Raw genomic sequence first — 16229 nt, 5'->3', positions numbered from 1 at the left:
TATGGCTGGATATATATATATGATGTATAATATGGCTGGATATATATATATGATGTATAATATGGCTGGATATATATGATGTATAATATGTTATATATGATGTATAATATGGCTGGATATATATGATGTATAATATGTTATATATGATGTATAATATTTATATATGATGTATAATATGGTTGGATATATATATATGATGTATAATATGGCTGGATATATATATATGATGTATAATATGGCTGGATATATATATATATGATGTATAATATGGCTGGATATATATATGATGTATAATATGTTATATATGATGTATAATATGGTTGGATATATATATGATGTATAATATGGTTGGATATATATATGATGTATAATATGGCTGGATATATATATGATGTATAATATGGCTGGATATATATATGATGTATAATATGGCTGGATATATATATATATATGATGTATAATATGGCTGGATATATATATATATGATGTATAATATGGCTGGATATATATATATATGATGTATAATATGGCTGGATATATATATATATGATGTATAATATGGCTGGATATATATATATATATATGATGTATAATATGGTTGGATATATATATATATGATGTATAATATGGTTGGATATATATATATGATGTATAATATGGCTGGATATATATATATGATGTATAATATGGCTGGATATATATATATGATGTATAATATGGCTGGATATATATATATGATGTATAATATGTTATATATGATGTATAATATGGCTGGATATATATATATATATATATATATATATGATGTATAAGGGTATATTTATGTCTTTCTAGAAACAACAATCAGAGTTTATAGCAAGGCAGCTAGAGCCACATGTCCCCACACCCAGCCCCCCACCAACCCCTGTGCCTGCGCCTCCCTCCATATCTATACCCACATCACGCTCCTATCCAGCAGGAAACCTCGTAAGCCGACAAAGCAGCACATCCAGCGACAGCGGGGGCAGCGGAGTGCGGGACCCCCAGGGGGCAAAGCCGTTTGATCGTAAGTTCTCATACTATAAAAAGCCCTGTACTGTATGAGATGGTATAGGGGTGCACTGTATGAGATGGTATAGGGGTGCACTGTATGAGATGGTATAGGGGTGCACTGTATGGAGTGGTATAGGGGGTGCACTGTATGGAGTGGTATAGGGGTGTACTGTATGAGATGGTATAGGGGTGCACTGTATGAGATGGTATAGGGGTGCACTGTATGAGATGGTATAGGGGTGCACTGTATGAGATGGTATAGGGGTGCACTGTATGGAGTGGTATAGGGGGTGTACTGTATGAGATGGTATAGGGGTGCACTGTATGGAGTGGTATAGGGGTGTACTGTATGGAGTGGTATAGGGGTGCACTGTATGGAGTGGTATAGGGGTGCACTGTATGGAGTGGTATAGGGGTGCACTGTATGAGATGGTATAGGGGTGTACTGTATGAGATGGTATAGGGGGTGTACTGTATGGAGTGGTATAGGGGGTGTACTGTATGGAGTGGTATAGGGGGTGTACTGTATGGAGTGGTATAGGGGGTGTACTGTATGGAGTGGTATAGGGGGTGTACTGTATGGAGTGGTATAGGGGGTGTACTGTATGGAGTGGTATAGGGGGTGTACTGTATGGAGTGGTATAGGGGTGCACTGTATGAGATGGTATAGGGGTGCACTGTATGGAGTGGTATAGGGGGTGCACTGTATGGAGTGGTATAGGGGGTGTACTGTATGGAGTGGTATAGGGGGTGTACTGTATGAGATGGTATAGGGGTGCACTGTATGGAGTGGTATAGGGGTGCACTGTATGAGATGGTATAGGGGGTGTACTGTATGAGATGGTATAGGGGTGCACTGTATGGAGTGGTATAGGGGTGCACTGTATGGAGTGGTATAGGGGTGTACTGTATGGAGTGGTATAGGGGTGCACTGTATGGAGTGGTATAGGGGTGCACTGTATGAGATGGTATAGGGGTGCACTGTATGAGATGGTATAGGGGTGCACTGTATGGAGTGGTATAGGGGTGCACTGTATGGAGTGGTATAGGGGTGCACTGTATGGAGTGGTATAGGGGTGTACTGTATGAGATGGTATAGGGGTGCACTGTATGAGATGGTATAGGGGTGTACTGTATGGAGTGGTATAGGGGTGCACTGTATGGAGTGGTATAGGGGTGTACTGTATGAGATGGTATAGGGGTGCACTGTATGAGATGGTATAGGGGTGCACTGTATGGAGTGGTATAGGGGTGCACTGTATGGAGTGGTATAGGGGTGCACTGTATGGAGTGGTATAGGGGTGCACTGTATGGAGTGGTATAGGGGTGCACTGTATGAGATGGTATAGGGGTGCACTGTATGGAGTGGTATAGGGGTGCACTGTATGAGATGGTATAGGGGTGCACTGTATGGAGTGGTATAGGGGGTGTACTGTATGGAGTGGTATAGGGGGTGTACTGTATGGAGTGGTATAGGGGGTGTACTGTATGGAGTGGTATAGGGGGTGTACTGTATGGAGTGGTATAGGGGGTGCACTGTATGGAGTGGTATAGGGGGTGTACTGTATGGAGTGGTATAGGGGGTGTACTGTATGGAGTGGTATAGGGGTGCACTGTATGGAGTGGTATAGGGGGTGCACTGTATGGAGTGGTATAGGGGGTGTACTGTATGGAGTGGTATAGGGGGTGTACTGTATGGAGTGGTATAGGGGGTGTACTGTATGGAGTGGTATAGGGGGTGCACTGTATGGAGTGGTATAGGGGGTGCACTGTATGGAGTGGTATAGGGGGTGCACTGTATGGAGTGGTATAGGGGGTGTACTGTATGGAGTGGTATAGGGGGTGTACTGTATGGAGTGGTATAGGGGGTGTACTGTATGGAGTGGTATAGGGGGTGTACTGTATGGAGTGGTATGATAAGCCCCGCCCCACTGCCTGCAGTGATCCTGAGATGTGTGATTGGAAAGGCCTGAGATAAGCCCCGCCCCCACTTCCTGCATAGAGGCGGCTGCTCTAGTGACTGGATAGTGTGTACGCCCCCGGATTCAGTGTTGGTGAGTCATTGTGATACTTGTTGTTCTCTTTTTCTGTAGGGAGGAAATCTCAGATGGAAGAGGTTCAGGATGAGTTGGTGCACAGGCTGACCATCGGACGCAACGCTGCGCACAAGAAATTCTCTGTTCCTCGGCCAAATGCGCCAGTGGTCAATGTCTCCTACAGCTCCCCTCCGGAAGATGTGAAATCATGGCTGCTCGCCAAGGGCTTCAATTCTGTGTAAGTCCATGCAACTGGTGGGAGGTGGGGTCCTGGGGAGGGGGGGGGGGGGCTGACCCTGGATGTATCCTCAGGAAGACACAGGGATTCTGGTGGGCATTGCAATGTGTACACCAGTTGCCTCTCCTTTCAACAGCCTCCACTCGGTATGTGACCTCCATCGCACCCCCACCCCCCCACACTGTAAGCGGCCCTTATTGCCCCTTTTCACACTGTACATGACCCCCCCCCCTTTACACACTCTGTATGCGACCTTCCTGGCCCCTCCGTATGCGACCTTCCTGGCCCCTCCTTTACTCTGTATGTGACCTCCCCCACCCACCCCACCACTCTGTACACTACCTCCCCCCACTCTGTATGTGACCTCCCCCACCCACCCCACCACTCTGTACACTACCTCCCCCCACTCTGTGGTGACCTCAATCTCCCCTCCTCCACTCTGTAAGCGGCCTCTATTGCCCCCCCCCCCCCTCCACACTGTACATGACCTCTACACAACCCCCCCCGCCACACACACACATATACACACACATACACACACATATACACACACACATATACACACACACATATATACACACACATACACACACACATACACACACACATACACACACACATACACACACACATACACACACATATACACACACATATACACACACATACACACACACACACATATACACACACACACACACACACATATACACACACACACACACACACACACATATACACACACACACATATACACATACACACACACACACATATACACACACACACACATATACACACACACATATACACACACACACACTCTGTATGCGACCTTCCTGGACCCTTCTTTACTCTGTACATGACCTCCATCTCCCCCCTCCACTTTGTACAATACCTCCCCCGCTCCCCTCCCCCGCTCTCCTCCTCCACTCTGTATGTGGCGACCCCCCCCCCCCCCCCCACCCACCCACACAACTCTGTGACACTGTTCCCTGTTCACACTTTGCTTTGTATGACAGAACTGTTGACTGTCTGGGAGTGTTATCCGGAGCGCAGCTCTTCTCTCTTACAAAGGACGAATTAAAGACTGTCTGTCCGGAGGGGCCGCGGGTCTACAACCAGGTGACCGTGCAGAAAGCCGCCCTGGAGGTAAGGTGTCCTCGGTGATGTCACCAATGATGCTCAAACTGTCTCTCCACTAACTGTGGTCTTTATCACTCCTGGTATGTGTTGCGGAGGTCTCTGTTGCTTGGGGACGGGATGCGGGGGTCTTTGTCTCTCTTGGTACACATTGCAGTGATGTCTCCATTGCACGGGGACGAGTCTCAGCGGTTTCTGTAGCTCCCAGTGCGTGCTGTGGTGGTCTTTGTCGCTCCAGCTAGGCGTTGCAGTGGTCTCTGTCACTCCTGGTGGTCTCGAGGGCGTGTCGAAGTGGTCTCTGTTGCTCCCCGTTTGCCTCACTGTGGTCTCTGTCGCTCCCAATAGGCATTGCGGTGGTCTCCACTGCTTGGGGGAGGTTGCAGTGGTCTCTGCCTCTCCTGATGGTTAATATTTTACCTATGGTTTGATGACCTTGGCGGCTCACCCCTGTGTAAACCTTAGTACTTCTGCGCTGATCCTGCTCTGTGGGAACCTTTCTGGTAATCCGCTATGATTGCCCCCTTGTTGCATTCTCCTGATTCTCGGTGGTCTCTGTCGTTCCATTTGGGTTTCTGTTGCTCCTGGTGGTCTCTGTTGCCTGGGTATGCATTGCTGTGGTTAGCTGCAGGAGTAGTCTGGAATAACACTCTCTTCCTCCTTCTCTCTTCCAGAAAATGAATGACAGTTCAGAGCTGCAGGAAATCATGAGGAAACGGCAGGAGAAGATCCAGGCGGCGGCTGGCGACTCCGGGGTGGAATCCTTCGATGAGGGAAACAATCACTGACGTCCTGTAGTTATTCGGCTAGTGTGGCGGCATGGTCACTGGACTTGGGGTCACTGTTCTGTGGTGTGGAGAAGCGGGCCATTCCTGGGGCATCGTAGGGGATGGGTGCACCGCTGGATACGGATTCTAGTAGTGATGGCTACTGTACAGACGGCAGACCCCAGTAGTGATGGCTACTGTACAGACGGCAGACCCCAGTAGTGATGGCTACTGTACAGACGGCAGACCCCAGTAGTGATGGCTACTGTACAGACGGCAGACCCCAGTAGTGATGGCTACTGTACAGACGGCAGACCCCAGTAGTGATGGCTACTGTACAGACGGCAGACCCCAGTAGTGATGGGGCCTGTCCTGTGTCGTGTCTGCCGCAGTATTACATGTTCGGCTGTTGTCCGTGGCTCAGCACCCTCACGGGGACTCTGCTGCAGCCATGATTGTATTTCTTGTACATTTATCTTCTATGACTAAGAGTTTAGATCAGAAAAAAAGGAAATTGAAAAATCATGTCTGAGTAAAAGTGTTTATACCAACCTGCTCCTCATATATAAGTGTGACATCATCAGCGACCCGCCCAGGGTAGATGCGGCTATAGAGGGGTAGATGCGGGTACATGCAGCAAATAATTGGAAAATGTAACTGTAAGAATGGACATCAGCAGGTTTGTTCTCTCCCTGCCCTGTGGCATTTCTCTCTCTCACACGTGCCCCCTTTGGTGTTTCTCTTCTGCAACCGATTAGCCTGCAGACAATATGGGGGGGGGGGGGGGGGGTGACTGTGTTACTCTTTGGGTCCCTCTCATCTTTTTGTAATCATGTGGCTTATTTATGAGGTAAAGCAATTCTAGCAGCAGTCAGATGCGTGCGGCAGCCTCTTCCCTATCCCGCAGCATTCTCTGCACCCCCACCCTCTGCCCTGTCCCACTGGTGTCCACTGCCCCCCTTTGCCCCCACCCTCTGCCCTGTCCACCAGTGTCCTCCACCCCTCCTTTGCTCACACCATCTGCCCTGTCCCGCGGCATGCTCCACCCCACCCCCCCTTGCCCCCACCCTCTTCCCTGTCCCACTGGTGTCCACTGCCCCCCCCCCCCTTTGCTCACATTCTCTGCCCTGTCCCGCTGGACCCTCCCCCCCCCCCCCCCCCACACTCTGCCCTGTCCCGCTGGACCCTCCCCCCCCCACTCTGCCCTGTCCCGCTGACCCTCCCCCCCCCCTCTCTGCCCCCACCCTCTGCCCTGTCCTGCTGGACCCTCAACCCCCCCCCCCCCCCCCCCCCCCCCTCTGCCCTGTTCCACTGGTGTCCACTGCCCCCCCCTCTGCCCTGTTCCACTGGTGTCCACTGCCCCCCCCCCCCCCCCCCCTCTGCCCTGTTCCACCGGTGTCCTCCATCCCCCCCCTTTGCTCGCACCATCTGCCCTGTCCCGCTGGACCCTCCCCCCCCCCTCCCCCCCCCCCCCTCTCTGCCCTGTCCACCAGTGTCCTTCCCCCCCCCCCCCACCCCCCCCCCACCCCCCCCCCCCTTTGCTCGCACCATCTGCCCTATCTATGAAGGAGGTTGCCAGACACATTTCTCTTCATTACTTTATTGTATGTGCAGGTGGCTCGATACATGGTTCCTGCGCCGCCTCCCGACACACCGGCCATGACCGATATGGTGTCACACACTCACATAGCACAACAGGAACTAAATACATAGAACGGTGAGGTCTCTGCCACGCCGACATTCCAGCTGGGGACACAACACGGACATTGTGCTTCACTAGTACAGACAACTGTGGGGACAAAGCCTGAAGTCCCGGAGCGGCAGCGCGGCAGGCCGGACAATGAGGTATAATCCCGGGTAAGGCGCTGAGGTTCTGCCTCCGGCTCTGACCCTTTAGTGTTCTTTGACATTTGGTCCATACCAAAAAAGTTCATAGAGTCCAGAAGATGCCGGATCATCCTTCCAGGGCTCGACCACAGGGCAGCGGTCCAAGCTTCTGCACCACCAGTTAGGGGCGCCCCAAAAACTAGACAGCAGGGTCCTGACCTAGAAGAGACGCACATGTGGGTCATACATGACCAAGAACCAGACACAAACATTCACTATGCAGCAAACCAGAAACCACCTCCTCATGAGGATCCCTCCCCCTTGACACTTACCACATGAAACACTGCCCCAGAAACCCTTTCCTTGTGAAGACCCCTAATAATCAGGGGCGGTCTTGGCATTTCTTGGGCCCCAAGCGAAGTTATGTCTGGGGCCCTCACTCGACATGCGTTCCAAAACAATAGACCGCTGTGTGTTGCCCCCAGTAATATATACTCCTTGTGTGCTGTCCTCAATAGTATATACCCCTTGTGTCCTGCCCCCAGTAGTATATACCCCTTGTTTGCTTCCCCCAGTAGTATATAGACCCCTGTGTGTTCCCCAGTTATATATAGCCCCCATTGTGCTCCCCCAGAAGTATATAGACCTCCTGTGTGCTGTCCCAGTTGTATATAGACCCCCTGTGTGCTGCCCCCAGTTGTATATACCCCCTGTGTGCTCCCCCACTAGTATATAGGCCCCCTGTGTCTCCCTCAGGGGTATTTAGCCCCCCTGTGTGCTCCCCCACTTGGATATAGACCTCCTGTGTGCTCCCCCACTTGGATATAGACCCCTGTGTGCTCCTCCAGTAGTATATAAACCCCCTGTGTGGTTCTCCCATTAGTATACAGACCCCCCTATGTGCCCCACCAGTATTATATAGACCCCTTGTGTGCTGCCCCAGTTGTATACAGACCCCTGTGTGCTCCCCCAGTTATATATAGACCACCTGTGTGCCTCACAAGTAGTATATAGACCCCCTGTATGTTTCCCCAGTAGTATATAGCCCCCCTGTGTGCTCTCCCACTTGGATATAGACCTCCTGTGTGCTCTCCAAGTTGTATATAGACACCATTCTGCTGCCCCAAATAGTATATAGACCCCCTGTGTGCTGCCCCCAGTAGTATATAGACCCCTCTGTGAAGCCCCAGTAGTCTATAGCCCCCCTGTGTGCTCCCCCTGTTATATAGCCCCCCTGTGTGCTCCCCCATTTATATAGACCCCCGCTGTGCACTCCCCCAGTTAAACAGACCCCTGTGTGCTCCCCCTCCCATATAGTATATATCACAATAAAACAAACACTTATATTCACCTGGGTCCAGGCGTCTCCTCTTCTCTTCACTCTTGTGGCCGCAGGAAGGGTTTTTCCTGCGATCACAAGAGGCCGCACTCCCCTTGTCCTGGCGCCGATGCTCCAGTGATGTCACTGGAGCGCCGGCACCACAAGGACAAAGCTGCCACATGTGACCGCAGGGAAAACACTTCCTGCGGCCACAAGAGTGACTGACAGGAAGGGAGCCAATGTCTCCCGCCCTGTCAGTGCTGCTGCATGTAACTATGAGCGCTCATTACGAGTGCTCATAGTTACAGTTCAGATGGCAGCAGCAAGCGGGGCAGAGGCCCTGTCCAGCGGTCTTGAGCATAAGAGCGGGGCGTGGGGGCCCCCTTGGATGTTGGGGGCCCCAAGCGATCGCTTGGTGTGCTTGGTGCCAAAGACCGCCACTGCTAATAATGATGGGGAGGAGGGAGCAGTAAAGGGGGTCTCCAGTTCCCAGAGCTGTGTCTTGTGCTAACTCTATGGTCCTGTGTGATGTCATGTTACCAGTCACTACACATTGCCCCCCAAAAAGGGGAGGAGCCTGTAGAAGAGCTCATACAGCCCCACCCCCTGCACTCACAGTTAAGGACTGGCTCTAGGACTTGTGGACATTTTCATATATAACGTCGCTGATCCGGAACTGCTGCTGCTTCTTCTTCCACATGAGCTGAACACAATGATGAAGGAAGATGAACTGTTCCTGCAAGAGAGAGAGGCAGGATGAGCACCTGGGGGGAGGGGTCCGTGAAAGACAGAGGCCTCCCCTCTCCCACAAAGCGTGGCCTCCCCCCCCCCCAACAGAGCACAGCCTCCCCCCTCCCACAAAGTGTGCCCCCCACAGAAAGTAGCCTCCCACAGAGCGTGGCCTTCCCCCTTCCACGGGGCGCAGCCTCCCCTCTCCTCGCCCATGGAACGTGGCCTCCCCTCTCCCACGGAGCGCAGCCTCCCCTCTCCTCTCCCATGGAATGTGGCCTCCCCTCCAACAGACAGTAGCCTCCCTCCTCCCACCAAGCGTGGCCTCCCCCTCCCACAGAGCAGTTTCCCCTCTCCCATGGAGCGTGGCCTCCTCTCTTCCCAGAGTGTGGCCTCCCCTCCCCTCTCCAACAGAGTAGCCCCCCACAGAGCGCAGCCTCCCCTCTCCCACAGAACGTGGCCTTTCCCCCTCCCACAGAGCGCAGCCTCCCCTCTCCTCTCCCATGGAACGTGGCCTCCCCTCCCCCATTGAGCGTAGCCTCCCCCTCCCACAGAGCGCAGCCTCTCCTCTTCTCTCCCATAGAATGTGGCCCCCCCTCCCACAGAGCATGGCTTCCTCACATGATTTGTCATCTGGCCACTTACTTTCTCCAGCAGGCACTGACCTCTGTCTGCACCATAGACATCCTGTATGAGCGCAGCTCCCCCACCAGGCCCAAAACATCCACAAACTCGTGGTCCCGTATGTGCTGCATCAAGCGGTCCAGAGCAATGAAGGTTCCGGTCCGACCCACACCAGCGCTGAAACAGGGTCAGAGTGAGAGCTTTACACTACAGCTCTGCTCCACCAGCATACAGCTATGATTCCCCCTATACACTACAGCTCTGCTCTACCAGCATACAGCTATGACTCCCCGATACAATACAGCTCTGCTCCACCAGTACACAACTATGATTCCCCCTCCACACTACAGCTCTGCTCCACCAGCATACAGCTATGACTCCCTCTATACGCCATCAGCACACAGCTACATGATTGTGGCTTCAGTAATAACGGTGGGCATGCCTTCAGAGGTAATGTTACTACTTACCTGCAGTGTACAGTTATTGGTCCCTTGGTTTTGGCCGCTTTCTGCCGCACCATGTAGACAAACTGCAGGACACTCTCGGCGGCGCTGGCTGCCGGGACGCCATGATCCGGCCAGGCCGTGAAGTTGAAATGCATCACATGCTGAATGTCGTCTTCCTGAGGGGACAATGGTGGTCATGCTCCTCACTAACTGTCCCCTGAGCTGCTCTATCCACACCAAGTGGTGCATCAAACTCTAAGGGTACTATTACACCAAGCAATTTTTCGACGACTAACGATTACCGATAAACGATCTTAAACGACCGCTAAGGCAAACGACCTGAGATCGTTCGCCCAATTACATGGAACGATGATCGTTATTTATTATCGTTCTTGCGGTCGTTTAGTCGTCGGTATTGCGTACATTTCAGCTGCAAATTCTTATTCCACTTAACAATGTGCGAACGATGTGCAAACGATAAAAATAGGTCCGGATCCTATTAAACGATCAACGATTTCTCGTTGGTCGTTTAATCGTTGCCTGCTATTACATGAAACGATTATCGTTCAAATCCGAATGATTTAACGATTTTTCGAACGATAATCGCTCCGTGTAATACCAGCCTAAGTCTGCAGTCCCAATCTCTGTCAGGCTCCTCTTCCTCAGGCCTGCACTATACAGAATCTGTCAGGCTCCTCCCCCCCCTCTCCTTAGGGCTGCACTATACAGAATTTGTCGGGCTCCTCCCCCTCAGGCCTGCACTATAGATAACCCCTGTCAGGCTCCTCCCCCTCAGACCTGCACTATACAGAATCTGTCAGCCCCCCCCCCCCCCCCTCAGGGCTGCACTATAGATAAACCCTGTCAGGCTCCTCCCCCTCATGCCTGCACTATAGATAAACCCTGTCAGGCTCCTCCCCCTCAGGCCTGCACTATAGATAAACCCTGTCAGGCTCCTCCCCCTCAGGCCTGCACTATACAGAATCTGTCAGGCTCCCCCCTACTATAGAGAATCCCTGTGTCAGGCTTCACCCCTCTGGCTCCTCCCCCTGCCCTATGTCAGGCTCCTTCCCCTTAAAACCCCACCCCTTAAGGAACAAACACTTCTCACTCCTCACATGTGAGACTCTGAACACCCGGCAGGCCCAGTCTGGCTGCTCCTCCTCCGACACCATCTCCACGGCGACATCTCCATAAGTGACCGGCTCTGCAGTGAAGGGCCAGTAATGGTCGCACTTTATCTGCAATACACAAGTTGAGGCCATGACTGGAGGGTCCAATATGGAGGGCGCTCCAGCGGTGTGGTGATCCAGGGGAGCCAGGTGGTGGTAAGTAGTGGGGCAGGTGGCTGGGGCTCTTGTCGAGGTGGGCAGGAGTGGTAGCCCCTGCGGATGTACCGCCTCACGGCCAGTAAGGGTTGGTGCAGTGTGAGAAACCACTAAGTCCCGGAAAGACATAAAACAGGTGAAGACTTTACTGCTGAAATCTTCTCAAAGTGAAAGGACAATCAGATAGGCGGGTTCCCTTTTTAAGACACTGCCACCGATGGTCTATTCCCAGGGTGCAGTGCAGAGCACAATACTTCTGCTAAGAGAGACCCCTTACTAGCACAGTGCTCGAGATACTTCACACCTGGAATAACCGGAGGACTGCCTGCAGGGTGGGGGGTGAGGTGGGCCTATCCAGATCCTCAGGTATTCAGCTGTGGGGGCTTAGTGACTGGCAGATAACAGGAAGACTGCCTGCAGGGTGGGGAGTCAGTGGAGCTAGTCGTCAGAGTGACTGCTAAGGAAACCTGGCAGCTGCAGCAGAGTTCTCGGCTTTAGTTGCTCTTACCTAGCTGCTGTCTGTTACTCCTGTCTGGTTATCAGGGATAGAAGAGGAGAAGAGCCGCCCAGCGTGGATAGGGATTCCCGTTTTACAGCCTACAGCAGCCTCACTGCCCGGCTCACAAGACAGACATATTTATAGTCTCTGATATATAATACCCACAGATGGATCCTGGCCTCCAGCCCCCGGAAGATACTGCTCAAAAACATGCAGGGACGCCTCAGATTACTCCTCCTAGATGAGACTGATATACACTCACCGGCCACTTTATTAGGTACACCATGCTAGTAACGGGTGGTCTTCTGCTGCTGTAGCCCATCTGCCTCAGAGTTGGCCGTACTGTGCGCTCAGAGACGCTCTTCTGCCTACCTTGGCTGTAACGGTTGGCTATTTGAGTCACTGTTGCCTTTCTATCAGCTGGAACCAGTCTGCCCATTCCCCTCTGACCTCTGGCATCAACAAGGCATTTCCGCCCACAGAACGGCCGCTCACTGGATGGTTTTTCTTTTTCGGACCATTCTCTGTAAACCCTAGAGATGGTTGTGCGTGAAAATCCCAGTAGATCAGCAGTTTCTGAAATACTCAGACCAGCCCTTCTGGCACCAACAACCATGCCACGTTCAAAGGCCTCAAATCACCTTTCTTCCCCTTTCTCGGTTTGAACTGCAGGAGTTGCCGCCATGTGATTGGCTGATTAGAAATTAAGTGGTAACGTGCAGTTGGACAGGTGTACCTAATAAAGTGGCCGGTGAGTGTATATACTGCTTCTAGAGGTTAATATGCAAAAGAGAAGCCCGCCGAGCCTCATGGAGGAGTCTCAAAACAAAGGACGAGCCAGATATCCCTCCAGGAAGGTCCCAGCTCCTAGAGGTGAAATTATATATAATGTACAGATGTACAGGAGGGGAGGGGGAGGGGGAAGAGCGGCTCCCCATAGAGATGAATGGGAAAATCTCCTCACTGCAAACACAGGTGATATAATTAGCTGCAGCAGACACGGCAGTTGGAGCCTTAGCAACCAATAGGATTACTGCTTTCATTTTCACAGGGAGCTGGAATCTGATTGGTTGCTAGGGGCAGCTGCCTCACAACATCCACAGAAATAACTGGTAGACCCCCTACTCCATCTATACAGTACAGGTATACAGGACCCCCTACTCCATCTATACAGTACATGTATATACAGGACCCCCTACTCCATCTATACAGTACATGTATATACAGGGCCCCCTACTCCATCTATACAGTACAGGTATACAGGACCCCCTACTCCATCTATACAGTACAGGTATACAGGACCCCCTACTCCATCTATACAGTACATGTATATACAGGGCCCCCTACTCTATCTATACAGTACATGTATACAGGGCAGTATTACCAGCTGCTGCTGCCCTAAGCACTAAAACTGAAAATGCCCCATCCTTACTCACCAATTAGCATCAGGATTGGTAGGTAATAGCAATACCGCCATACTGTGACTGGATAACACCGACACACCAGACCTGACCAATACCGCCATACTGTGACTGGATAACACTGTCATAACACACCTGACCAATACCAACATACTGTGACTGGATAACACCGCCACACCACACCTGACCAATACCGCCATACTGTAACTGGATAACACCGCCACACCAGGCCTGACCAATACCGCCATACTATGACTGGATAACACTGCCATACCAGACCTGACCAATACCGCCATACTGTGACTGGAGAACACTGCCACACCAGACCTGACTAATACCGACACACTGTGACTGAATAACATTGCCATACCAGACCTGAACAATACCGCCATACTGTGACTGAATAACACCGCTATACCAGACCAATACCGCCACACTGTGACTGGAGAACACTGCCACACCAGACCTGACCAATACCGACACACTGTGACTAAATAACACCGCTATACCAGACCTGACCAATACTTCACCAACTATATACAGGTATATAGGACCCCAAACTATACACTACAGGTATACAGGACCCCAAAACTATACACTACAGGTATACAGGACCTCCACCAACTCTATACTACAGGTATACAGGACCCTCAAACTATGCACTACAGGTATACAGGACCCCCGAACTATATACTACAGGTATACAAGACCTCCACCAATTATACACTACAGGTATCCAGGACCCTCAAATTATAAATTACAGGTATACAAGACCTCCACCAACTATACATTACAGGTATACAGCACCAACTATATACTACAGGTATACAGGACCCCCGAACTATACACTGCAGGTATACAGGACCTCCCTTAACTATACACTACAGGTATACAGCCCCCCCAACTATACACTATAGGTATACAGCCCCCCCAACTATGCACTACAGATATGCAAGACCCCTAAAAACTATACACTGTGGGTATACAGAACCCCTCCAACTATGCACTACAGGTATACACCAATTCCACTGATTAACTCAGATGAAACAATACCTTTAGCTTGGCCTCCTGGGCACCTTAGAACAAATCTAATTAACACACTGACACTTTATACCCGGGCAGCGCCGGGTACATTTTCTAGTATATATATATATATATATATATATATATATATATATATATATATATATATATATATATTACACCCCTCCTAGATGTGACACACATACATATATACATATACATACCCCTCCTAGATGTGACTGATATACACTGCCGTTTAAAAGTTTGGGGTCACATTGAAATGTCCTTATTTTTTGAAGGAAAAGCACTGTACTTTTCAATGAAGATAACTTTAAACAAATCCACTCTATACATTGCTAATGTGGTAAATGACTATTCTAGCTGCAAATGTCTGGTTTTTGGTGCAATATCTACATAGGTGTATAGAGGCCCATTTCCAGTCTTCTAATGGTACAATGTGTTTGCTCATTGGCTCAGAAGGCTAATTGATGATTAGAAAACCCTTGTGCAATCATGTTCACACATCTGAAAACAGTCTAGCTCGTTACAGAAGCTACAAAACTGACCTTCCTTTGAGCAGATTGTGTTTCTGGAGCATCACATTTGTGGGGTCAATTAAACGCTCAAAATGGCCAGAAAAAGAGAACTTTCATCTGAAACTCGACAGTCTATTCTTGTTCTTAGAAATGAAGGCTATTCCATGCCAGAAATTGCTAAGAAATTGAAGATTTCCTACAACGGTGTGTACTACTCCCTTCAGAGGACAGCACAAACAGGCTCTAACCAGAGTAGAAAAAGAAGTGGGAGGCTGCGTTGCACAACTAAGCAAGAAGATAAGCACATTAGAGTCTCTAGTTTGAGAAACAGACGCCTCACAGGTCCCCAACTGGCATCTTCATTACATAGTACCCGCAAAACACCAGTGTCACCATCTACAGTGAAGAGGCGGCTGCCGGATTTTGGACTTCATGGCAGAGTGGCAAAGAAAAAGCCATATCTGAGACTGGCCAATAAAAGAAAAGATTAAGATGGGCAAAAGAACACAGAGATTGGACAGAGGAAGACGGGAAAAACGTGTTGTGGACGATGGATCCAAGTTTGAGGTGTTTGGATGACAAAGAAGAAGGTTTGTGAGACGCAGAAGAAATGAGAAGATGCTGGAAGAATGCCTGACGCCATCTGTTATACATGGTGGAGGTCATGTGATGGTCTGGGGTTGGTGCTGGTAAGGTGGGAGATTTGTACAGGGTAAAAGGGATTGTGAATAAGGAAGGCTATCACTCTGCACCGCCATGCCATACCCAGTGGGCAGCGCTTGGTTGGAGCCAATTTCATCCTACAACAGGACAATGACCCTAAACACCTCCAAATTGTGCAAGAACTATTTCCAGCAGAAGCAGCAGCTGGTATTCTATCATAGGTAATGGAGTGGCCAGCGCAGTCACCACATCACCACCCCATTGTGGGAGCAGCTGGACCGTATGGTACGCCAGAAGTGCCCATCCAACCAATCCAACTTGTGGGAGCTGCTTCTAGAAGCGTGGGGGGCAATTTCTCCAGCTTATCTCAACAGATTAATAGCTAGAATGCCAAAGGTGTGCAATGCTGGAATTGCTGCAAGAGGAGGATTCTGGGACGGAAGCAAAGTGTGATGGAAGAACAATGTTATTTCACCTACAAATCAGTATTTCTAACCTTGTCAATGTCTTGTCTCTATTTTCTATTCATTTCACAACGTACGGTGGTGAAGAAGTGGGACTTTTCATGGAAAACACTAAATTGTTTGGGTGACTCCAAA

General features: G+C 50.2%; 2 protein-coding genes across 15 annotated transcripts in view; one reads left to right on the top strand and one right to left on the bottom strand.

Moving 5' to 3' along the window:
* The window catches only part of EPS8 (EGFR pathway substrate 8, signaling adaptor), a 55276-nt gene extending 49521 nt beyond the window's left edge, over positions 1-5755 (top strand). For all 6 annotated transcript variants that reach the window (XM_069963544.1, XM_069963550.1, XM_069963555.1 and 3 more), the window contains 4 exons: positions 835-1045; positions 3126-3306; positions 4329-4458; positions 5121-5755. In XM_069963544.1, coding sequence (XP_069819645.1) covers positions 835-1045; positions 3126-3306; positions 4329-4458; positions 5121-5234 — 636 coding nt within the window. In that variant the 3' untranslated portion in view covers positions 5235-5755. The remainder of the gene's footprint in view (positions 1-834; positions 1046-3125; positions 3307-4328; positions 4459-5120) is intronic.
* Positions 5756-6797: 1042 nt separating this feature from the next.
* Positions 6798-16229, bottom strand: part of PTPRO (protein tyrosine phosphatase receptor type O) — a 314106-nt gene continuing 304674 nt past the window's right edge. For 6 of the 9 annotated variants that reach the window (XM_069963523.1, XM_069963520.1, XM_069963514.1 and 3 more), the window contains 5 exons: positions 11279-11401; positions 10182-10336; positions 9756-9891; positions 8978-9097; positions 6798-7259 (listed from right to left, as the gene is read on the bottom strand). In XM_069963523.1, the coding sequence (XP_069819624.1) occupies positions 8993-9097; positions 9756-9891; positions 10182-10336; positions 11279-11401 (519 nt within the window). In that variant the 3' untranslated portion in view covers positions 6798-7259; positions 8978-8992. Of the gene's footprint in view, positions 7260-8977; positions 9098-9755; positions 9892-10181; positions 10337-11271; positions 11402-16229 lie in introns of all 9 variants that reach the window. The other 3 variants (XM_069963516.1, XM_069963533.1, XM_069963530.1) reach the window with 3 other exon arrangements.

Source organism: Dendropsophus ebraccatus, chromosome 1, assembly GCF_027789765.1.
Source record: "Dendropsophus ebraccatus isolate aDenEbr1 chromosome 1, aDenEbr1.pat, whole genome shotgun sequence".
Taxonomy (NCBI): Eukaryota; Metazoa; Chordata; class Amphibia; order Anura; family Hylidae; genus Dendropsophus; species Dendropsophus ebraccatus.
The sequence above is the reverse complement of the archived record's forward strand: the minus strand, read 5'-3'. Positions and strand labels throughout refer to the sequence as shown.